We start from the raw sequence: 25,976 nt of genomic DNA, 5'->3' as shown, positions 1-25,976 counted from the left end.
CACATGAATTGTATTTATATCAAATAGGATTTCTTCTCTCCTCTTCACACCTGTTAAAACATTGAAGTATTTAGGATGCAAAGGGAACAAAATAATTTATTTCTGTTGCAACTTCAACTTGGTTTTTAAGTTAGCTGTGCTCAAGAAAAATTTTGAAATTTGCCACACACTTTTGTTTTACATTTTACTAATTGTTTTCCAGATTAATTGTAATTCCCCATTTGTCTTGATGAAATTTGGTCAATAGTTTGGCAACTAATTACATTGTGCCTTTTAATTTAATTAGCAACTCGGAACTGCATGGATGAGACAGTGTTCACAGTTATCAGAGCTGAACTAAATCAGTACTTGGTGATTGTCCTAACATTCCTGAAAATGGTTTTATTTCTAATTGTCAGTGAACAAAGCCAAGTATAGCTACATCCTGAAAACAAAGTTCACAGTAAATTGTAATATAACAAATAATGTGCAAAGCTATTTCCTATGGAATCTCACCAGAATTTAGTACAATAGCGGAGCAGTTCCACAAAACACAATATTCTGAAAATAGGCATAAAACCACTTTAAATGATCTGTTCCAATAATTCTGCATTCACAAAATTGGATGGCAGATCAAATGTAGTGATGCTTTTGTCCATATTGTCTATGCTTCTAAAGTCATAGATTTTGTAATTGGCTTTAGCTGCTTCCATGAGATTATAATCCAATGAAAAGAACTACACTATATTGCAAAACAAAGATACATTCATTTCTACTCCTTCCAAAAGAAGACAATGAAGAAATGGCTCAGGATGTAAAATTTATTCTAAATTCACTTGTATGCTCCATTTTCTCCAGAATACTTTGCTTTAAGGATGTGCTAATTGAAAAGTTGCATTAAAAGCAGTATCAGTTTTCTGGATCAGATAAAATGAAACTTTGAATTTCAGCAACGAAAAAGTTAATTTAACAGTTTACCTGGGTAATCATATTTACAAGTGTATTTTAAAATGAATTCCTTATGAATGAAGCTGTTACATATTTGATAGTTTGAACTCGAGTCAGTACAAGCATAAATATTAAGTGTTAATTTTCATGATAAATTGCAATTCAGTATTTAAAACTAACACCTGGATGAAAGATGGAGCTATTGGACCCAGAACAGTTTCTTTTTATTTAAATACAATTTAAATTGGAAGCAGGGTTGTTCTGTAGACAAGCTCTACAATATCTGAATTGCTTAAAATTGAAAAGATTAAAAATTTACATCCCAGCTACTCGATAGATTGTACACCAGGGGTTCCCAACCTTTTTTATGCCAAGGACCCCTGTCCTACATGGACACTCCACAGCATCTCTTTGGTAGAATCAATAAGAACAGAAATGGGTTTAATTATGGTAGTGATTATGTTTACGAGAGCATCCTTATGATTCAAGGAAATTTTTTTTAAAACATGAAAGGAAAATATATTTGACCACTTTAACAGTTAATCCCAAACAGGCAAACATTATTATTTATCTACAGCCTCTGCTGTGTTGATGTAAAATAAGGAATACAACTCAGTGAAGATTGGCCAAAGTATACATACTACATAAACCAACAAGTATCTAATAATGGAAACACCATTGGTCTCAAACTGAAGCTATATGCAAAATTGATCTGATCTGTTACCTGCACTGGAAAAGGGGAACATACATTGTGATTTATCGTTAAAAGTCCTGGTTATTAATGGGTTCCAACTCCCTGCAGAATAATATTGGAATGTGCAATACATGCAGTAATCCTTGCACCTGATGTGCTCAGTGTTTCCCTGTTTGCTTCTCGAAGAAGGGTCCAGCAGATTGTTGGTTGAATGTGGAAAACCAAGAACTCATGGCAGACTTGGCACTTGTGAGTGCTCCTCCTACAGATTGACCTGTTGTAAATAGAAATATTATCAGTTAATTGTAATTGGTTTTGAAAATTTGTTCTTTATTAAAGAAAATATATCACAAAAAAGAACTAAAGATGTTGGAAACACTGCAGGTCAAACAACATCAATGGAAAGAGAAACAACATCACAGCAAGAAAATACTGTTCGGCACAGCATCGTGGGCTGTAGGTTTTCTATGTTCTAGAAATGTAACATTTCAGATTCTAGACCCATTGTCAGAATTGGGGAGAAGTCTACGGCATGAAATATTAAGACGAGAAGACAGGAGCAGCATTTGGCCAGTGAGTCTGCTCCACCATTCAATCATAGCTGATCCTTTTCTCCCCTCCTCAGCCCCACTCCCCAGTCTTACAGTGGACTGAAACACTTGGATCATATAGACATTAAGAAAGAGAATGTGCTGGAGCTTTTGAAAATCATTCAATTGGTTGTTACCAGGTCCGGACAAGATATACCCCAGGCTACTGTGGGAAATGAGGGAAGAGATTGTTGAGCCTCTGGTGATGATCAATAGGGACGGGAGAAGGACCAGATGATTGGGAGGACTGCAAATATTGTTCCCTTGTTCAAGAAAGGGAGTAGAAATAACCCAGGAAATTATAGACCAGTAAGTCTTATTTCAGTGGTGGGCAAGTTGTTGAAGAGGATCCTGAGAGGATTTATAAGCATTTGGAGAAACATAATCTAATTGGGGTAGTCAGCTTGGCTTTGTCAAGGACTGATTGTGCCTTACGAGCCTGATTGAATTATTTGAGGGTGTGACAAAACATATTGGTAAAGGTAGAGCAGTGGATGTAGTGTATCTGCATTTCAGGAAGCAGGAACATTGATAAGGTTCCCCATTCCAGGCTCATTCAGAAAGTAAGGTGGCATGGGACCCAAGGAGACCTTGCTTTGTGCATCCAGAATTAGCTTGCCCACAGAAGGCAAAGGGTAATAGTAGATGGTTCGAATTCTGCATGGAGGTCGGTGGGTGACCAGTGGTGTTACACAGGGATCTGTTCTGGGACCCCACCTCGTCGTGTTTTTTATAAATGACCTGGATGAGGAAGTAGAGGGTGATTTAGTAAGTTTGCTGATGACACAAAAGTTGGGGGTGTTGTGGATAGTGGTTGTCAGCAGGTCATCGATAAGATGCAGAACTGGGTTGGGAAGTGCAGATGGAGTTCAACCCAGATGAGTGTGAAGTGATTCATTTTGGATTATGGTTAGTCCTATCTTGTATATTTGAAGACAGAATATAATATTAGTGGTAAGACTCTTGGCAGTGTGGAGGATCAGAGAGATATTGGGGTCCATGTCCAAAGGACACTCAAAGCTGCTGCATAGGTTGACAATGTGGTTAAGGCGGCGTATGGTGTGTTGGCCTTCATCAATCGTGGGATTGAGTTCAAGAGCCGTCAGGTAATGTTAGAGCTCTATAAGACCTCAGTTACACCCAACTTGGAGTAGAAACATAGAAAATAGGTGCAGGAGTAGGCCATTCAACCCTTTGAGCCTGCACCGCCATTCATGGCTGATCATCCAACTCAGAATCCTGTACCTGCTTTCTCTCCATACCCCCGATCCCTTTAGCCACAAGGGCCATATCTAACTTCCTCTTAAATATAGCCAATGAACCAGCCTCAACTGTTTCCTGTGGCAGAGAATTCCACAGATTCACCACTCTCTGTGTGAAGAAGTTTTTCCTCATCTCGGTCCTAAAAGGCTTCCCCCTTTATCCTTAAACTGTGACCCTGCGTTCTGGACTTCTCCAACATTGGAAATAATCTTCCTGCATCTAGCCTGTCCAATCCCTTTAGAATTTTATACGTTTCAATAAGATCCCCCCTCAATCTTCTAAATTCCAGTGAGTATAAGCCTAGTCGATCCAGTCTTTCTTCATATGAAAATCCTGCCATCCCAGGAATCAATCTGGTGAACCTTCTTTGTACTCCCTCTATGGCAAGAATGTCTTTCCTCAGATTAGGGGACCAAAACTGCACACAATACTCTAGGTGCAGTCTCACCAAGGCCTTGTACAACTGCAGTAGAACCTTCCTGCTCCTGTACTCAAATCCTTTTGCTATGAATGCCAACATACCATTTGCCTTTTTCACTGCCTGCTGTACCTGCATTCCCACCTTCAATGACTGGTGTACAATGACACCCAGGTCTCGTTGCACCTCCCTTTTTCCTAATTGGCCACCATTCAGATAATCTGTTTTCCTGTTCTTGCAACCAAAATGGATAACCTCACATTTATCCACATTAAATTGCATCTGCCATGAATTTGCCCACTCACCTAACCTATCCAAGTCACCCTGCATCCTCTTAGCATCCTCCTCACAGCTAACACCGCCACCCAGCTTCGTGTCATCCGCAAACTTGGAGATGCTGCATTTAATTCCCTCATCTAAATCATTAATATATATTGTAAACAACTGGGGTACCAGCACTGAGCCTTGCGGTACCCCACTAGTCACTGCCTGCCATTCTGAAAAGGTCCTGTTTACTCCCACTCTTTGCTTCCTGTCTGCCAACCAATTCTCTATCCACATCAATACCATACCCCCAATACCGTGTGCTTTAAGTTTGCACGCTAATCTCCTATGTGGGACCTTGTCAAAAGCCTTTTGAAAATCTAAATATACCACATCCACTGGCTCTCCCCTATCCACTCTACTAGTTACATCTTCAAAAAATTCTATAAGATTCATGAGACATGATTTTCCTTTCACAAATCCATGCTGACTTTGTCCGATGATTCCACCTCTTTCCAAATGTGCTGTTATCACATCTTTGATAACTGACTGGAGCATTTTCCCCACCACCGATGTCAGACTCATCAGTCTATAATTCCCCGGTTTTTCTCTCCCTCCTTTTTTAAAAAGTGGGGTTACATTAGCCACCCTCCAATCCTCAGGAACTGATCCAGAATCTAAGGAGTTTTGAAAAATTATCACTAATGCATCCACTATTTCTTGGGCTAATTCCTTAAGCACTCTGGGATGCAGACCATCTGGCCCTGGGGATTTATCTGCCTTTAATCCCTTCAATTTACCTAACACCACTTCCCTACTAACATGTATTTCCCTCAGTTCCTCCATCTCACTAGACCCTCGGTCCCCTACTATTTCCGGAAGATTATTTATATCCTCCTTAGTGAAGACAGAACCAAAGTATTCAATTGGTCTGCCATGTCCTTGTTCCCTATGATCAATTCACCTGTTTCTGACTGTAAGGGACCTACATTTGTCTTGACTAATCTTTTTCTTTTCACATATCTATAAAAGCTTTTACAGTCAGTTTTTATGTTCCCTGCCAGCTTTCTCTCAATCTTTCTTCTCTTTCCTAATTAAGCCCTTTCTCCTCCTCTGCTGGTCTGAATTTCTCCCAGTCCTCAGGTGTGCTGCTTTTTTTTGCTGATTTATGTTTCTTCTTTGGACTTGATACTATCCCTAATTTCCCTTGTCAGCCACGGGTGCACTACCTTCCCTGGTTATTCTTTTGCCAAACTGGGATGAACAATTGTAGTTCATTCATGCAATCTTTAAATGCTTGCCATTACATGTCCACCGTCAACCCTTTAAGTATCATTTGCCAGTCTAATTCACATCTCATACCTTCAATGTTACCCTTCTTTAAGTTCAGAACCTTTGTTTCTGAATTAACTATGTCACTCTCCATCTCAATGAAGAATTCCACCATATTATGGTCACTCTTACCCAAGGGGCCTCGCACGACAAGATTGCTAACTAACCCTTCCTCATTGCTCAATACCCAATCTAGAATAGCCTGCTCTCTAGTTGGTTCCTCAACATGTTGGTTCAGAAAACCATCCCGCATACATTCCTCAGCACCCTTACCAATTTGGTTCACCCAATCTATATGTAGATTGAAGTCACCCATTATAGCTACTGTTCCTTTATTGCACGCATTTCTAATTTCCTGTTTAATGCCATCCCCAACCTCACTACTACTGTTAGGTGGCCTGTACACAAATCCCACCAGCGTTTTCTGCCCCTTGGTGTTATGCAGCTCTACCCATATCAATTCCACATCCTCCAGGCTAATGTCCTTCCTTTCTATTGCGTTAATCTCCTCTCTAACCAGCAATGCTACCCCACCTCCTTTTCTTTCCTGTCTATCCCTCCTGAATATTGAATATCCCTGGATGTTGAGCTCCCATCCTTGGTCACCCTGGAGCCATGTCTCTGTGATCCCAACTATATCATATTCATTAATGACTATCTGCACATTCAATTCATCCACCTTGTTACGAATGCTCCTCGCATTGACACACAAAGCCTTCAGGCTTGTTTTTATAACACTCTTAGCCCTTATACAATTATGTTGAAAAGTGGCCCTTTTTGCTTTTTGCCCTGGATTTGCCTGCCTGCCACTTTTACTTTTCACCTTACTACTTTTTGCTTCTACCCTCATTTTACACTCCTCTGTCTCTCTGCACTTGTTCCCATCCCCCTGCCACATTAGTTTAAATCCTCCTGAACAGCAGTAGCAAACGCTCCCCCCCAGGACATTGACAATAGGTGCAGAAAGTAGACCATTCAGCCCTTAGAGCCTAGTTCCAGTCCAGCCCAGGTGCAGACCGTCCTGTTTATACCAGTCCCACCTCCCCCAGAACTGGTTCCAATGCCCCAGAAATTTGAATCCCTCCCCCTTGCACCATTTTTCAAGCCACGTATTCATCTGAAATATCCTCCTATTTCTACTCTGACTGGCACGTGGCACTGGTAGTAATCCAGAGATTATTACCTTCCTGGTCCTACTTTTGTTTATCTCCTAACTCCCTAAATCCACCTTGTAGGACCTCATCCCGTTTTTTTACCTTTATCATTGGTACCTATGTGCATCACGACCACTGGCTGTTCATCCTCCCACTCCAGAATGTCCTGCAGCCGCTCAGAGACATCCTTGACCCTTGCACCAGGGAGGCAACATACCATCCTGGAGTCTCGTTTGCGGCCGCAGAAACACCTATCTATTCCCCTTACAATCGAATCCCCTATCACTATAGCTCTCCCACTCCTTTTCCTTCCCTCCTGTGCCACAGAGCCACCCATGGTGCCATGAACTCGGCTGCTGCTGCCTTCCCCTGATGAGACATCTCCCCCAACAGTATCCAAAACAGTATATCTGTTTAGGAGGGAGATGACCTCAGGGGACTCCTGCACTACCTGCCTACTGCTACGCTGTCTAGTGGCCACCTCTTCCCTTTCTGCCTGTGTAGCCTTTACCTGCGGTGTGGCCAACTCACTGAACGTGTTCAGTTCTGGTTACCTCACGATATGAAGGATGTGGATACGATAGAGAGAGTGCAGAGCAGATCTACAAGGATGTTGCCTGGATTGGAAAGCATTCCTTATGAGAATGGGTTGAGTAAACTTGGCCTTTTCTCCTTGGAGTGACAGAGGATGAGAGGTGACCTGACAGAGGTGCATAAGATGATGAGAGGGATTGATCATGTTGATAGACAGAGGCTTTTTCCCAGGGCTGAAATGGTGAATATGAGGGAGTATAGTTTTAAGGTGTTTGGAAGTGGGTACAAGGGGGCTGTAAGAAGAAAGGTTTCTCACACAGAGAATGGTGGTTGCATGGAATGCACTGCCAGCAACGGTGGTAGAGGTGGATACAATAGGGTATTTTCAAAGATGTAGACAGCTAAATGGAGGTAGAAAAATAGGGCAATACGGTTTGGAAATTTTAGGCAGCTTCTAGAGCCAGTTTACATGGTCGGCAACCCTGTAAAGTTCAACATTACCTGCCCCTCCACCAAACTTCATATCATGTGCAATTTTGGTAACAAAGCCATCTATTCCATCATCTAAATCATTGAGATATATATAGCATAAAAAGCAGTCCCAATACAGAACCCTGTGGAACATCACTAGTCACTGGTAGCCAACCAATAAAGGATTCTTTTGGGTCATTTCTTCGGCAGTTTGAATGGGGCATGACTGCACAACCGCGTGAAGGTCGGCCCATGAGATCAGCGGGAGAGTTTAAAAAGCGAACAGATTAACGGAGCGGGTGACGGAGTAGTGGGAGACAGTAGGAAGGCTTTGGCTCGAGAGGCTGAGGACGAGCTTGCTCCCAGTCAGGTAAGGCTGGGTAAGCTCCTTTAATTAATCTAGTTAGCTTAGGAGTAGGTAATGGAGGTAGCAGTTAGGGCAGTCGAGTGCTCTGTTTGCAGTATGTGGGAAGTCAGGACGAGCACATAATTGTCCCTGATAACTACACCTGCAAAAGGTGCATCCAGCTGCAGCTCCTGACAAATCGAGTTACTGGAGCTGGAGCCTAGATGAACTTTGGATCATTCGGGAGGCAGAGGCAGAAATAAACATGAGTTACAGGGAGATAGTCACCCCTAAGAATCAGGAGACAGGTAGCTGGGTGCCTGTCAGGAGAGGGAAGGGGATTAGACAGAACAGCCACCCCTGTGGCCGTTCCCATCAATAATAAGTATACCGTTTTGGATAGTGTTGGTGAGGATGACCTACCAGGGACAAGTTGCAGTGGTTGCGTCTCTGGCACCGAGACTGGACCCTCAGCTCAGAACGGAAGGAGGGAAAAGAGGACAGCAGTAGCGATAGGGGATTCGATAGTTAGGGGCACAGACAGGAGGTTCTGTGGAAGAGATCAAGAATCCCGGATGGTCTGTTGCCTCCCTGGTGCCAGGGTCCGCAATATCTCGGATCAAGTTCTCAGTATTCTCAAGAGGGAGGATCAGCAGCCAGATGTCGTGGTCCATGTAGGGACTAATGATGTGGATAGGAAGAAGGAAGAGGTCCTGCAAAGATAATTTAGGGAGTTAGGTGCAAAGTTGAAGGACAGGACCTCCAGGGTTGCAGTCTCAGGATTGCTACCAGAGCCATGTGTTAGTGAGGCCAGAAATAGGAAGATAATGCAGCTAAATACATGGCTAAGGAGTTGGTGCAGGAGGGAGGGCTTCATGTTTCTGGACAATTGGGCCTTGTTCCAGGGAAGGTGGGACCTGTTCCGACAGGACAGGTCGCACCTGAACTGGGGGGGATCTAACATCCTTGCGGGAAGGTTTGCTGGTGCTGCTCCGGGGGGTTTATACTAGATTTGCAGGGGGAGGGCAACCAGAGTGTTAGAGCAGATAGTGAGTTGGAGGAAGATAAAGGTCATGCGAGAGCTGCAAGTATAGTGCATGGAGTAAACCCAGATCTAGCATATAAACAGGCTTTGAAGAAAGAGAAACAGGATAAAGGGTGTAAAGGTAGTAAGGTAGAAGGGCTAAAGTGTGTGTACTTCAATGCAAGAAGCATCAGGAACAAAGGTAATGAACTGAGAGCTTGGATACATATATGGAATTATGATGTAGTGGCCATTACAGAGACTTGGTTGGCACCAGGGCAGGAATGGATTCTCAATAATCCTGGATTTCAGTGCTTTAAAAGGGATGGGTGGGGGGAAGGGGAGGAGGGGTGGCATTACTGGTCAGGGATACTATTATAGCTAAGAAAGGGTGGGTAATGTAGCAGGATCCTCTTTTGAGTCAGTATGGGTAGAAGTCAGGACCAGGAAGGGAGCAGTTACACTATTGGGAGTATTCTATAGGCCCCCTGGTAGCAGGATACTAAGGAGCAGATTGGGAGGCAGATTTTGGAAAGGTGCAAAAATAACAGGGTTGTTTTCATGGTTGACTTTAACTTCCCTAATTTTGATTGGCACCTGATTAGTTCCAAGGGTTTAGACGGGGCAGAGTTTGTCAAATGCGTCCAGGATGGATTCCTGTCACAGTATGTTGACAGGCCGACTAGGGGGAATGCCACACTAGATATAGTATTAGGTAACAAACCGGGTCAGGTCACAGATCTCTCAGTGGGTGACCATCTGGGGGACAGTGATCACCGCTCCCTGGCCTTTAACATTATCATGGAAAAGGATAGAATCAGTGAGGACAGGAAAATTTTTAATTGGGGAAGGGCAAATTATGAGACTATAAGGCTAGAACTTGCAGGTGTGAATTGGGATGATGTTTTTGCAGGGAAATGTACTATGGGGATGTAATCAATGTTTAGGGATCTCTTGCAGGATGTTAGGGATAAATTTGTCCCGGTGAGGAAGATAAAGAATGGTAGGGTGAAGGAACCATGGGTGACAAGTGAAGTAGAAAATCTAGTCAGATGGAAGAAGGCAGCATACATGAGGTTTAGGAAGCAAGGATCAGATGGGTCTTTTGAGGAATATAGGGCAGCAAGAAAGGAGCTTAAGAAGGGGCTGAGAAGAGCAAGAAGGGGGCATGAGAAGGCCTTGGTGAGTAGGGTAAAGGAAAACCCAAAGGCACTCTTCAATTATGTGAAGAACAAAAGGTTGACAGGAGTGAAGATAGGACCGATTAGAGATAAGGGTGCTGTTACGAATGTGGAGCAACTCTGAGGGGCCGAAGGGTACAAAGTCGCCCCCTCCTTTTTGAGAATCGCAAGATCGCTATTATTTCGGGTCTGAGACCCAGGAAATGAGAGCGATACACAGCATGTCAGTAATGGGAGAGACACAGAATAACAGCAAAGGCAGTTGTTATAGACACCGCAGAATACACAAGGTTTGGAATGTCTCCTAACAAAAGCGGAACGGAACCACTGATTACTGCTATTGTCTCTTGGAGAAGGAATTGTGTATTGAGTACTGTACTATTCATTGAAACCCCTCAGGGGACAACCAGAGTGGTCTGGTTGAGGAATTGCATCATCCTAACCTGACTGACATCTGAGACCCCGTGAGTGAGGATAAAAGGAGGGTCTGGGGAAACACCCCTCAGACACACCAGGAGAAACGCTAGAAATCCAGTGACAGCGTTTTATAGCGAAGCCGGTGAGAGCTCGTGTGTGTCCTCCCTTGCCTGGGTGGCGGGCTCATCACGGAGGAACGGTTTAGCTAAAGGAGAAGTCACACTTGAACGGCCACAACGAGACACTGACGGATCGAAATCATAAAGGAAGGTTGGCAAAACACTTAGCGGTAACTGTTCCCATTCTTCTATCTCTCTCTCTCTCTCCAACAATTGCAACACAGCGACAAACAAACGACGGCAGCCTGTGTGAACTGAAGTGAACTTTATATTTCCATTGGACAATTCATTATCCCTTAGACAACGATAGAGCTTATTTCTTATTGATTATTATTATACCCACACTATTAGGTTTAGTATTGATGACGTATATTATCTGTATATTTGTACTGATATTATTTTTGTGTATTTTTATTAATAAATACCGTTAAAGATAGTATCACCAGACTCCAATGGACGCTTCTATCTTTGCTGGTAAGTAACCCAGTTACGGGGTTCGTAACAGTGCGAAGATGTGCCTGGAGGCTGTGGAAATGAGCGAGGTCCTCAATAAATACTTCTCTTTGGTATTCACCAAGGAGAGGGAACTTCATGACAGTGAGGACAATATGAGTGAGGTTGATGTTCTGGAGCATGTTGATATTAAGGGAGAGGAGGTGTTGGAGTTGTTAAAATGGAGTGTTATGGGCTGAGTGCAGGTCGGTGGGAGTAGGTGAGAGTTAGCATTCAGCATAGACTAGAAGGGCCGAGATGGCCTGTTTCCATGCTGTAATTTATATGGTTATATGGTTATAAAATGCATTAGGACGGATAGGTCCCTGGAGCCTGACAGAATATTCCCCAGGCTGCTCCACAAGGCGAGGGAAGAGATTGCTGAGCCTCTGGCTAGGATCTTTATGTCCTCGTTGTCCACGGGAATGGTACCGGAGGATTGGAGGGAGGCGAATGTTGTCCCCTTGTTCAAAAAAGGTAGTAGGGATAGTCCAGGTAATTATAGACCAGTGAGTCTTACGTCTGTGGTGGGAAAGCAGTTTGAAAAGATTCTTAGAGATAGGATCTATGGGCATTTAGAGAATCATGGTCTGATCAGGGACAGTCAGCATGGCCTTGTGAAGGGCAGATTGTGTCTAACAAGCCTGATAGAGTTCTTTGAGGAGGTGACCAGGCATATAGATGAGGATAGTGCAGTGGAAGTGATCTACATGGATTTCAGTAATGCATTTGACAGGGTACCACACGGTAGGCTTATTCAGAAAGTCAGAAGGCATGGGATCCAGGGAAGTTTGGCCAGGTGGATTCAGAATTGGCTTGCCTGCAGAAAGCAGAGGGTTGTGGTGGAGGGTGTACATTCAGATTGGAGGGTTGTAACTAGTGGTGTCCCACAAGGATCAGTTCTGGGACCTCTACTTTTTGTGATTTTTATTAACAACTTGAATGTGGGGGTAGAAGGGTGGGTTGGCAAGATTGCAGACGACACAAAGGTTGGTGGTGTTGTGGATAGTGTTGAGGATTGTCGAAGATTGCAGAGAGACATTGATTTGATGCAGAAGTGGGCTGAAAAGTGGCAGATGGAATTCAACCGGGAGAAGTATGAGGTGGTACACTTTGGAAGGACAAACTCCAAGGCAAAGTACAAAGTAAATGGCAGGATTTTTGGGAGTGTGGAGGAGCAGAGGGATCTGGGGGTACATGTCCACAGATTCCTGAAAGTTGCCTCACGGGTAGATAGATTAGTTAAGAAAGCTTATGGAATGTAAGCTTTCATAAGTCGAGGGATAGAGTTTAAGAGTCGCGGGGTAATGATGCAGCTCTATAAAACTCTGGTTAGGCCACACTTGGATTATTGTGTCCAGTTCTGGTTGCCTCACTTTTGGAAGGATGTGGAAGCATTGGAAAGGGTACAGAGGAGATTTTCCAGAATGCTGCCTGGTTTAGAGAGTATGCATTATGATCAGAGATTAAGGGAGCTAGGGCTTTACTCTTTGGAGAGAAGGAGGATGAAAGGAGACATGATAGAGGTATACAAGATATTAAGAGGAATAGATAGAGTGACAGGCAGTGCCTCTTCCCCAGGGCATCACTGCTCAATACAAGAGGACATGGCTTTAAGGTAAGGGGAGGAATGTTCAAGGGGGATATTAGAGGAAGGTTTTTCACTCAGAGAGTGGTTGGTGTGTGGAATGCACTGCCTGAGTCAGTGGTGGAGGCAGATACACTAGTGAAATTTAAGAGACTACTAGACAGGTAAACAGAGGAATTTAAGGTGGAGGGTTATATGGGGGGGGGGCAGGGTTTAGGGATCGGCACAACATTGTGGGCCGAATGGCCTGTACTGTGCTGTATTGTTCTTTGTTTATTCCCACTCGCTGCCTCCTACCAATCAACCAATGCACTAACCATGCCAAAAAAATTCCTGTAATACCATGAGCTCTTAACTTGGCAAGCAGCCTCATGTGTGGCACTTTGTCAAAGGCCTTCTGAAATTCTGAATATACAACATCCACTACATCCCCTTTATCTAACCTACTTGTATTCTCCGCAAAGAATTCCAACAAATTCATCAGGCAAGATTTTCCCTCATAAATCATGCTGATTTTGTCCTATCTTGTCCTGTGTCATCAAGTACTCCATAACGTCATCCTTGACAATTGGCTCCAATATCTCAGGCACTGGTCTATAATTTCCTTTCTGCTGCCTACCTGCTTTCTGAAAGAGCAGAGTGACATTTGCAATTTCTCAGTCCTCTGGCACCATGCCAGAGTCCCATGATTTCTGAAAGATCATTGCTAATGCAACCTCTTTCAGAGTCCTAAGGTGCAGTTCATCTCATCCAGGTGACTTCTGTACCCTTAGCTCTTTAAGCTTTTTGAGCACCTGCTCCCTTGTAATAGTAACTGCACTCACTTCTCTTCCCTTGCACCCTTCAACATCTGGCACACTGTTGGTGTCTTCCACAGTGAAGTCCATCTGCCACTTCTCAGCCCAGTTCTGCATCCTATTGATGTCCTGCTGTAACCTCTGACAACCCTCTAGACTATCCATAATACCCCCAACCTTTGTGATTCTTGAAAGATCATGACCAATACACCTGTTATCTCCACAGCCGCCTCTCTCAGGACTCTGGGATAGAGTCCATCTGGCCCAGGTGACTTATCCACCTTTAGACCTTTGAGTTTGACTCACACTTTTTCCCCTTGTAATAAGCAATGGCACTCAGTCCTGCTTCCTGACACTCACGGATCTTTGGCATACTGCTAGGGTTTTCCATTAAGTTAATCTGCCATTTCTTTGTCCCCCATTACTACCTCACCAGCATAATTTTCCAGTGGTCCAATATAGATTCTTACTTCTCTTTTAGTCTTTAGATTACTGAAGAAACTTCTGGTATCCTGCTTTATATTATTGGCTAGTCTGCCCTCACATTTCAATTTTTCTCTTCTTACAAGCTTTTTAGTTGCCTTTTGTTGGAATTTAAAAGCTTCCCAATTATCCAACTTCCCTCTCACCTTTGCTACTTTATATGCCCTTTCCTTGGCTTTTATGTAGTCGTTAACTTCCTTTGTCAGCCACTTATATCTTGCGCTACATGAATACAGCCATACCATCGCCTATGCCTTCCTGCCTGTCCTTATGATACAAAATATATCCTTTGTTGTTAAAGCTCCCAACTATGGCCTTCTTTCAGCCACGACTCAGTGATGCCCACAATATCATACTGACCAATCTCCAATTGTGCCACAAGTTCCTCCACCTTCTTCCAAATGCTAAGCACGTTTAAATACAGCACATTTAGTCTTGCATTCTTTGCCCTTTGACTTTTGCCTTTGTGGTACAAATTTAACTCTTCACTCTGTCTGCATTTGTACCCAATCATTGGCTTGTCCTTCCTTATATTCATGTTTTGGAAGAAGACAGCGAGGCTTTGAGAGGAAGTGCGGCGGCGGCCATTTTCAAATTGCTTCTCAGATCGGAGTTCTGAGAGGCAGGACTGCGCAGGCGCGTGAAGGAGGCCTGGGAAGGAGGGAAGATATAAAAAGAATGCAGCCTTATGCAGCGGGCAGCTTCATTTGCGGGCAGCAGAGTGAGCCGGGAGCAGAGTGTAGGGCTTGGGCTCAGAGGGCTTAGGCGGAAGAGGGCACAGTAGGCTTATCTTTTAGTTCTCCTTGTTATTTTCAGTTATTCGGGAAGTATGAGTGTGAGGGCAGCTTGTTGTTCTCGGTGACGGATGTGGGAGGTCCTGGAGTCTCCGAGCCTCCCGGACGTCCACATCTGCGCCAGGTGCGCCGAACTGCAGCTCCTGAGGGACCGAGTTAGGGAACTGGAGCTGCAGCTCGATGACCTTCGCCTGGTCAGGGAGAGTGAGGAGGTGATAGAGAGGAGTTACAGGCAGGTGGTCACTCCGGGGCCACGAGAGGCAGATAGGTGGGTCACGGTCAGGAAGGGGAAGAGGCAGGTACTAGAGAGTACCCCAGTGGCTGTACCCCTTGACAATAAGTACTCATGTTTGAGTACTGTTGGGGGGGACAGCCTACCTGGAGGAAGTGACAGTGGCCGGGCCTCCGGCACAGAGGACGGCCCTGTAGCTCAGAAGGGTGGTAGGGATAGAAGAAAGAGGACCATAGTAATAAGGGACTCGATAGTCAGGGGTTCAGACAGGCGGTTCTGTGGACGTGATCGGGAGTCCCGGATGGTAGTTTGCCTCCCTGGTGCCAGGGTTCGGGACATTTCTGATCGCGTCCAAGATATCCTGAAGTGGGAGGGTGAGGAGCCAGAGGTCGTGGTACATGTAGGTACCAATGACATAGGTAGGGAAGGGGAAGAGGTCCTGAAACGAGAGTATAGGGAGTTAGGAAGGCAGTTAAAAAGAAGGACCGCAAAGGTAGTAATCTCGGGATTACTGCCTGTGCCACGCAACAGTGAGAGTAGGAATGGAATTAGGTGGAGGATGAATGCCTGGCTGAGGGATTGGAGCAGGGCGCAGGGATTCAAGTTTCTGGATCATTGGGACCTCTTCTGGGGCAGGCGTGACCTGTTCAAGAAGGATGGGTTGCACTTGAATCCTGGGGGGACCAATATCCTAGCGGGGAGGTTTGCTAGGGCTACAGGGCAGACTTTAAACTAGTAAGATGGGGGGGCGGAAATCAATTTGAGGAAACTATGGGAGAGGAGGTTAGTTCACCAGTAGAGCAAGTAAGTAGACAGTGTGTGAGGGAGGAAAGGCAGGTGATGGAGAAGGGATGCGCTCAGCCCAAAGATGTAGGGGAGAAGAAAGAAAAGGATAAAAAATTTGAATGCATTGTTAGGAATGAAAAGAGAGGAGGAGGTGCAGAGTATCTTAAATGTATCTATTTTAATGCTAGGAGCATTGTAAGAAAGGTGGATGAGCTTAAAGCGTGGATTGATATTTGGAATTATGATGTTGTAGCTATTAGTGAAACATGGTTGCAGGAAGGGTGTGATTGGCAACTAAATATACCTGGATTTAGTTGCTTCAGGTGTGATAGAGTAGGAGGGGCCAGAGGAGGAGGTGTTGCATTGCTTGTCCGAGAAAATCTTATGGCGGTGCTTTGGAAGGATAGATTACAGAGCTCCTCTAGGGAGGCTATTTGGGTGGAATTGAGGAATGGGAAAGGTGTAGTAACACTGATAGGAGTGTATTATAGGCCACCTAATGGGGAGCGTGAGTTGGAAGAGCAAATGTGGAAGGAGATAGCAGATATTTGTAGTAAACACAAGGTGGTGATTGTGGGAGATTTTAATTTTCCACACATAGATTGGGAAGCTCATTCTGTAAAAGGGCTGGATGGTTTAGAGTTTGTGAAATGTGTGCAGGATAGTTTTTTGCAACAATACATAGAAGTACCGACTAGAGATGGGGCAGTGTTGGATCTCCTGTTAGGGAATGCGATATGTCAGCTGATAGATGTATGTGTTGGGGAGCACTTCGGATCCAGTGATCACAACAGCATTAGCTTCAATATAATTATGGAGAAGGACAGGACTGGACCTAGAGTTGAGATTTTTGATTGGAGAAAGGCTAACTTTGAGGAGATGCGCAGGGATTTAGAGAGAGTGGATTGGGTCAAGTTGTTTTATGGGAAGGATGTAATAGAGAAATGGAGGTCATTTAAGGGTGAAATTATGAGGGTACAGAATCTTTATGTTCCTGTTAGGTTGAAAGGAAAGGTTAAAGGTTTGAAAGCGCCATGGTTTTCAAGGGATATTAGAAACTTGGTTCGGAAAAAGAGGGATGTCTACAATAGATATAGGCAGCATGGAGTAAAGGAATTGCTCGAGGAATATAAAGAATGTAAAAGGAATCTTAAGAAAGAGATTAGAAAAGCTAAAAGAAGATACGAGTTTGGTTTGGCAAATAAGGTGGAAGTAAATCCGAAAGGTTTCTACAGTTTATATTAAAAGCAAGAGGATAGTGAGGGATAAAATTGGCCCCTTAGAGAATCAGGGTGGTCAGCTATGTGTGGAGCCGAGGGAGATGGGAGAGATTTTGAACGATTTCTTCTCTTCGGTATTCACTAAGGAGAAGGATATTGAATTGTGTAAGGTGTGGGAAACAAGTAAGGAAGTTATGGAACCTATGACAATTAAAGAGGTGGAAGTACTGGTGCTTTTAAGAAATTTAAAAGTGGATAAATCTCCGGGTCCTGACAGGATATTCCCCAGGACCTTGAGGGAAGTTTGTGCAGAGATAGCAGGAGCTCTGACGGAGATCTTTCAGGTGTCATTAGAAACGGGGATTGTGCCGGAGGATTGGCGAATTGCTCATGTGGTTCCATTGTTTAAAAAGGGTTCTAGAAGTAAGCCTGGCAATTATAGACCTGTCAGTTTGACATCAGTGGTGGGTAAATTAATGGAAAGTACTCTTAGAGATAGTATTTATAATTATCTGGATAGACAGGATCTGATTAGGAGTAGCCAGCATGGATTTGTGCATGAAAGGTCATGTTTGACAAACCTTATTGAATTTTTTGAAGAAGTTATGAGGAATGTTGACGAGGGTAAGGCAGTGGATGTAGTCTATATGGACTTCAGCAAGGCCTTTGACAAAGTTCCACATGGAAGGTTAGTTAAGAAGGTTCAGTCGTTAGGTATTAATGCTGGAGTAATAAAATGGATTCAACAGTGGCTAGATGGGAGATGCCAGAGAGTAGTGGTGGATAATTGTTTATCGGGATGGAGGCCGGTGACTAGCGGGGTGCCTCAGGGATCTGTTTTGGGCCCAATGTTGTTTGTAATATACATAAATGATCTGGATGATGGGGTGGTAAATTGGATTAGTAAGTATGCCGATGATACTAAGGTAGGAGGTGTTGTGGATAATGAGGTGGGTTTTCAAAGCTTGCAGGAAGATTTATGCCGGTTAGAAGAATGGGCTGAACGTTGGCAGATGGAGTTTAATGCTGAGAAGTGTGAGGTTCTACATTTTGGCAGGAATAATCCAAATAGAACATACAGGGTAAATGGTAGGGCATTGAGGAATGCAGTGGAACAGAGAGATCTAGGAATAACAGTGCATAGTTCCCTGAAGGTGGAGTCTCATGTAGATAGGGTGGTGAAGAAGGCTTTTGGAACGCTGGCCTTTATAAATCAGAGCATTGAGTACAGAAGTTGGGATGTAATGTTAAAATTGTACAAGGCATTGGTAAGGCCAAATTTGGAATATTGTGTACAGTTCTGGTCACCGAATTATAGGAAAGATATCAAGAAATTAGAGAGAGTGCAGAGACGATTTACTAGGATGTTACCTGGGTTTCAGCACTTAAGTTACAGAGAAAGGTTGAACAAGTTAGGTCTCTATTCATTGGAGCGTAGAAGGTTGAGGGGGGACTTGACCGAGGTATTTAAAATGTTGAGAGGGACAGATAGAGTTGTCGTGAATAGGCTGTTTCCATTGAGAGTAGGGGAGATTCAAACGAGAGGACATGATTTGAGAGTTAGGGGGCAAAAGTTTAAGGGAAACACGAGGGGGTATTTCTTTACTCAGAGAGTGATAGCTGTGTGGAATGAGCTTCCTGTAGAAGTAGTAGAGGCCAGTTCAGTTGTGTCATTTAAGGTAAAATTGGATAGGTATATGGACAGGAAAGGAGTGGAGGGTTATGGGCTGAGTGCGGGTAGGTGGGACTAGGTGAGATTAAGAGTTCGGCACGGACTAGGAGGGCCGGAATGGCCTGTTTCCGTGCTGTGATTGTTATATGGTTATATGGTTACATCCATCATCTACTTGTAAACCTGTTGGCTCATCCTCAGCTGTATCATCCTAGTTCCCATCCCACTGCAATATTATTTTAAACCACTCCCAACAGCTCCAGTAAATCTGTACACAAGTATATTGGTCCCCCTCGGATTCAAGGGCAATCTGTCCTTTTTGTATAAGTAGGTCCCACCTGCACCAGAAGAGGTGCCAATTGTCCAGAAATCTGAATCCCTGCACCCCTGCTCCAATTCTTCAGACACATCTCTTAAGTAATACAAAATAATTCCATCTGCCACCACTCCACCCAATTTTCCCAGGGCTGAAATGGCTAACACGAGGTGGCATAATTTTAAAGTGCTGGGAAGTAGTTACAAGGGGGATATCAGAGTTAAGTGGTAGGAGCGTGGAATGCATTGCCAGCGAAGGTGTTAGAGGCAGATACAATCAGATGTTTTAAGAGACTCTTAGATAGGTATATGGAGCTTAGAAAAATAGAGGGCTATGCGGCAGTGAAATTATAGGCCGCATCTAGACTAGGTACACGGTCAGCACAATATTGTGGCCTGAAGGGTCTGTAATGTACTGTAGATTTCTATGTTTCCAATCAATTTTGACTATAAGACATAGGACCATCTGGCCCAGTGAGTCTGCTCTGCCATTCAATGGCTGATCCTTTTTTTTATCTCCTCAAACCCAGTCAACGGCCTTCTCTCCATAACCTTTGATGCCATGCCCAATCAACAACCTATCAATCTCTGCCTTAAGTACACTCAATGGCCTGGCCTCCACGGCTGCATGTGGCAACAAATTCCATAAATTCACCACCCTTTGGTTAAAGAAATTACTCTGCGTCCCTGGTTTGAAAGGGCAGCCCTCTATCCTGAGTCTGTGCCCTCTGGTCCTAGACTCTCCTACCATGGGAAACATCCTTTCAACATCAACTTTCTCATGAAAGTTTCAATGAGATCCTTCCTCATCCTTCTGAATTCCAGCGAGTACAGACCTAGAGCCATCAAACATTCCTTGTATGATAACCCTTTCATTCCTGTAATCATCCTTGTGAACCTCCTCTGGAGCCTCTCCAATGCCAGCATGTATTTTCTAAGATGAAGGGCTCAAAACTGTTCACAATATTCAAAGTGAGGCCTCACCAGTGCCTTAAAAAGCCTCAGCATCACATCTTTGCTCCTGTATTCTAGACCTCTTGAAATGAATGTTAACATGGCATTTGCCTTCCTCGTCACTAACTCAACCTGCAAGTTAACCTTCAGGGTGTCCTTCACAAGGACTCTCAAGTTCCTCTGCATTTCAGATTCGTGAATTTTCTCCATTTAGAAAACAGTCAGTACATTTATTTCTACTACCAAAGTGCATGACCATGCATTTTCCAAAATTGTATGTCATTTGCCACTTTCTTGCCCATTCTCCTAATCTGTCTGTTCTTCTGCATCCTACCTGTTTCCTCAACACTACCTGCCCCTCCACCAATCTTTGTATCATCGGCAAACTTGGCAACAGAGTCATCTATTCCATCATCTTAATAATTTATATACAGCATAAAAAGAAGTGGTCCCAACACCAAACCTAACCAGAAAAGGATCCTCTTATTCCCACATGCTGTCTCCTACCAATCAGCCAATACTCTAACCATGTTAGTAACTTTCCAGTAATACCATGGGCTCTTAACTTGGTAAGCAGCCTCATGTGTGGCACTTTGTCAAAAACCTTCTGGAAGTCCAAATATACAACATCCACCACATCCCCTTTATCTATCTTACTTGTAATCTCCTCAAAGAATTCACAGAAACATAGAAAAAACCTACAGCATAATACAGCCTCTTTGGCCCAGAATGCTGTGCCGAACAAATACTTACTTTAGAAATTACCTTCAGTTACCCATAGCCCTCTATTTTTCTAAGCTCCATGTACCTGTCCAGGAGTCTCTTAAAAGACCCTATCGTATTCACCTCCACCACCACTGTCGGCAGCCCATTCCATGCACTCACCACTCTGTATTAAAAACTTACTCCTGACATTCCTCTGTACCTTCTTCCAAGCACCTTAAAACTGTGTCCTCTCATTTTTGCAATTCCAACAGATACATCAGGCAGGATTTTCCCTGAAGGAAACCATGCTAACTTTATACTATTTTCTCCTCTGTCACCAAGAACTCCATCAGTTCATCCTTAACAATTGACTCCAACATCTTCCCAACCACTGAGATTTATATCCATCTGTATCCTTTAACAACTTTCCTCACTTCACTTTAACATTTTTTCTTTTGTTAGCAAGCTTGCTAACCCACCTAGCTTTGTTGTCATCTAAATCATTATGTATGTAACAAAAAGCAGCAGACCCTGCAGTACACCTCCAGTGACATTGTCACCACCTTTTGGCCATTAACATTTCCCTCCTATTACAAAGCAAATCGTGGGCGGTCATGTTGGATGTTATTTTTGACTTTGATAGCTATTTTCTGAGCATTTGAAATGTCATTAAAGTGATTCAAACAGCAAGTCTGAGGAAAATAGGCATGGCCTGATAGGTAACAATATATTGAAATACTGCTAATGGAAGAGTATTGGGTATAGAACTGGTAATTAGTAAGGGTAACTGGGGTTAATGGTGGGTTGATGATAGTTCTTCCAAAAAGGACAAGTGGGACTGTAACTGAGAAACTACCCAATTTCACAGCGAGGTGTGGTGTAATCATGGTAAGTAAAGGTTAGTGCACTTACTGACTGCCTTTCCTGTCTGCATCACACTGCGACTCGTGGAAATCATTGCATTTCCCAGCTTCTTCCCGCGTTCACTGTTCTGCACAGAACTAAAGCAAACAAATATTCAATGAGTTATTTTCTTCAGCAAGTGACTAAACATATGCTTTGATTTAAGGTTGTTGCAGTTTGCTTGGTGAGAGAAGCATTTAACTGCATTCCAAAAAGTAATTTATTCCTCAGTTAGCAAGTATCAATTAGTGGGCTATGAAAGGGTATGAAGGTTTGAGTAACAATTATCCAGAATATATTAATGATCCGCATAAGGGAACTGCATACACTCAACGGCACTTCAGTAGGTACACGAGTGGAACTCAGTGTGTTCTTCTGCTGTTGTTTGACGTATTGTGTGTTCAGAGATGCTCTTCAGCACACCAGTGTTGTAATGTGCTGTTATTTGAGTTACTGTCACCTTCCTGTCAGCTTGAACCAGTCTGGCCATTCTCTAACCTCTCATTAACAAGGCATTTTCACTCACAGAACTGCTACTCACCAGATGTTTTCTGTTTCTCGTACCAACCTCTATATAAGACCATAAGATATAGGAACAGAATTAGGCGATTAGCTCCATTGTGTCTGCTCCGCCATATCATTAAGGCTAATTCAATTTTCCCTCTTAGCCCCAAACTCCTGCTTTCTCCCAGTATCCCTTCACTAATCAAGAATCTATCAACCTCTGCTTTAAATATACATAAAGACTTGGGCTCCACAATTTCCTGTGGCTGTGTACTCTGATCCTAGACTCCCCCACATAGGAAACATCCTCTCCACATCTACTCTAACAAGACCTTTCAACATTTGTTACGTTTCATTGAAGTCAACCTCATTCTTCTGAATACCAGTGAGTACAGGTCAAGAGCTGTCAAAAAATCTTCACAATACAAGCATTTCAATCATTTTCGAGAACCTCCTTTGAACCTTCTCCAATATCAGAACATCCTTTCATAGATAAGGGGCCCCAAACTTCTCACAATACTCCAAGTGAGGCCTCACAAGTGCTTTATAAAGTCTCAACGTGACATCCTTGCTTTTATATACCAGCCCTCTTGAAACGAATGCTAACATTGCATATGCCTTCCTCACCACTGAATAGACTCGCAAACTAATCTTTAGAGAATCCTCCACAAGGCCTCCCAAGTCCCTTCCCTCTTCAGATTTTTTAATTTTCTCTCCACTTAGAAAATAATCTACCTTTTTATGTCTTCTACCAAAGTGCATGACCATACACTTCTCCTCGTCACTGTATTCCATCTGCCGCTTTGCCCATTCTCTTAATCCATCTTAAATCCTTCTAAAAGCCTCTCTACTTCCTCAAAACTATCTGCCCCTCCAGCTATTTTCATTTAATCTGCCAATTTGGCCAGAAAACCATCAACTCCCATCATTGGCATATTGGCGTAAAAAGAATTGGTCCCAACACAGACCCAAGGAACAACACTAGTCAGCAGCAGCCAACCAGAAAAGGCTTCCATTATTCCCACTCTTTCCCTCCTGCCAATCAGCCACTGTTTTATCCATGCTAGTAACTTTCCTGTAATACCATGGGCTCTTAACTTGTTAAGCAGCCTTGTATGACACTTTGTCAAAGGCCTTCTGAAAATCCAGATCCACAACATTCACCAATTCTCTTTTGTCTATCCTGCTTGTTACTTCTTCAAGAAATTCCAATAGATTCGTCAGGCAAGATTTTCCCTTGAGGAAACCATACTGATTACAGCCTATTTTGTCATGTACCTCCAAGTACCCCAAAACCACATCCAGATCAGAGTAGAAAAGCCAGTAGTGGGTTGCTACAGCAAAAAAGAGCTTTGACCAGTGACCAATTGGCATTTGGGATTGATTAGCAAGAGCAAATTAAAGACAGGCAGGGGTAAGAGCAAGGGTTGTCGTCACAGCAGACAGAGTCAGAGTGGTGATCTTCAGGCTTTAGTTCTTCAAGGCTTCCACAAAGACAAACCTCAACTCAGAGAAAGAAGAGCTCAAGGTTTTCCACTTCCCTTCTTTATATCTGCTCAGCTAGGTATAAGACTATAAAACATAGGAGTGGAATTAGGCCATTCAGCCCATTCCATCATGGCTGACCCCAGATCGCACTCAACCCCATACACCTGCCTTCTTGCCAGATCCTTTGATGCCCTGACCAATCATGAAACGATCAATTCTGCCTTAAATACACCCACGGACTTGGCCTTCACTGCAGTCTGCGGCAGAGCCACCCACAGATTTACTACTCTCTGGATATAAACAATAGACAATAGATACAGAAGAAGACCATTCGGCCCTTCGAGCCTGCACCGCCATTTTGAGATCATGGCTGATCAATTACTATCAATACCCGGTTCCTGCCTTGTCCCCATAGCCCTTGATTCCCCTATCCATAAGGTACCTATCTAGCTCCTTCTTGAAAGCATCCAGAGAATTGGCCTCCACTACCTTCCGAGGCAGTGCATTCCAGACCCCCACAACTCTCTGGGAGAAGAAGTTTTTCCTTAACTCTGTCCTAAATGACCTACCCCTTATTCTCAAACCATGCCCTCTGGTACTGGACTCTCCCAGCATCTGGAACATATTTCCTGCCTCTATCTTGTCCAATCCCTTAATAATCTTCTATGTTTCAATCAGATCCCCTCTCAATCTCCTTAATTCCAGCGTGTACAAGCCCAGTCTCTCTAACCTCTCTGCGTAAAACAGTCCAGACATCCCAGGAATTAACCTCGTGAATCTACGCTGCACTTCCTCTACAGCCAGGATGTCCTTCCTTAACCCTGGAGACCAAAACTGTACACTACTCCAGGTGTGGTCTCTCCAGGGCTCTGTACAAATGCAAGAGGATTTCCTTGCTCTTGTACTCAATTCCCTTTGTAATAAAGGCCAACATTCCATTAGCCTTCTTCACTGCCTGCTGCACTTGCTCATTCACCTTCAGTGACTGATGAACAAGGACTCCGAGATCTCTTTGTATTTCTCCCTTACCCAACTCTACACCGTTCAGATAATAATCTGCCTTCCTGTTCTTACTCCCAAAGTGGATAACCTCACACTTATTCACATTAAATGCCATCTGCCAAGTGTCTGCCCACTCACCCAGCCTATCCAAGTCACCCTGAATTCTCCTAACATCCTTATCACATGTCACACTGCCACCCAGCTTAGTATCATCAGCAAATTTGCTGATGTTATTTTCTATGCCTTCATCCAAATCGTTAACGTAAATGGTAAACAGCTGTGGTCCCAATACCGAGCCCTGTGGCACCCCACTAGTCACCACCTGCCATTCCGAGAAACACCCATTCACCGCTACCCTTTGCTTTCTATCTGCCAACCAGTTTTCTATCCATGTCAATGCCTTCCCCCCGATGCCCTGAGCTTTGATTTTACCCACCAATCTTCTATGTGGGACCTTATCAAATGCTTTCTGAAAATCGAGGTACACTACATCCACTGGATCTCCCCCGTCTAACTTCCTGGTTACATCCTCAAAAAACTCCAACAGATTAGGCAAGCATGATTTACCCTTGGTAAATCCATGCTGGCTCGGCCCAATCCTATCACTGCTATCTAGATATGCCACTATTTCATCCTTAATAATGGACTCTAGCATCTTTCCCACCACCGATGTCAGGCTGACAGGTCGATAGTTCTCTGTTTTCTCCCTCCCTCCTTTCTTAAAAAGTGGGATAACATTAGCCATTCTCCAATCCTCAGGAACTGATCCTGAATCTACGGAACATTGGAAAATGATTACCAATGCATCCGCAATTTCCAGGGCCACCTCCTTTAGTACCCTAGGATGCAGACCATCTGGACCTGGGGATTTGTCAGCCTTCAGTCCCATCAGTCTTCTCATCACCGTTTCCTTCCGAATGTCAATCTGTTTCATTTCCTCTGTTACCCTATGTCCTTGGCCCATCCATACATCTGGGAGATTGCTTGTGTCTTCCTTAGTGAAAACAGATCTAAAGTACTCATTAAATTCTTCTGCCATTTCTCTGTTTCCCATAACAATTTCACCCAATTCATTCTTCAAGGGCCCAACATTGTTCTTAACTATCTTCTTTCTCTTCACATACCTAAAAAAGCTTTTGCTATCTTCCTTTATATTCCTGGCTAGCTTGCGTTCGTACCTCATTTTTTCTCCCCGTATTGTCTTCTTAATTAAGTTCTGTTGTTCCTTAAAAACTTCCCAATCATCTGTCCTCCCACTCACCTTCGCTCTGTCATATTTCCTTTTTTTTTAATGCTATGCAATCTCT

At 43.6% G+C, this 25,976-nt stretch overlaps 1 protein-coding gene across 3 annotated transcripts in view; it reads right to left on the bottom strand.

Annotated features, from left to right (window-relative positions):
* Positions 1–366: 366 nt before the first annotated feature.
* avl9 (AVL9 homolog (S. cerevisiase)) overlaps positions 367–25,976 on the bottom strand; it is a 305,466-nt gene continuing 279,856 nt past the window's right edge. For all 3 annotated transcript variants that reach the window (XM_073070590.1, XM_073070639.1, XM_073070722.1), the window contains 2 exons: positions 21,685–21,773; positions 367–1,895 (listed from right to left, as the gene is read on the bottom strand). In XM_073070590.1, the coding sequence (XP_072926691.1) occupies positions 1,780–1,895; positions 21,685–21,773 (205 nt within the window). In that variant the 3' untranslated portion in view covers positions 367–1,779. The remainder of the gene's footprint in view (positions 1,896–21,684; positions 21,774–25,976) is intronic.

The sequence above is a fragment of the Hemitrygon akajei genome, chromosome 1 (assembly GCF_048418815.1).
Source record: "Hemitrygon akajei chromosome 1, sHemAka1.3, whole genome shotgun sequence".
In the NCBI taxonomy this organism is placed as follows: Eukaryota; Metazoa; Chordata; class Chondrichthyes; order Myliobatiformes; family Dasyatidae; genus Hemitrygon; species Hemitrygon akajei.
The sequence above is the reverse complement of the archived record's forward strand: the minus strand, read 5'-3'. Positions and strand labels throughout refer to the sequence as shown.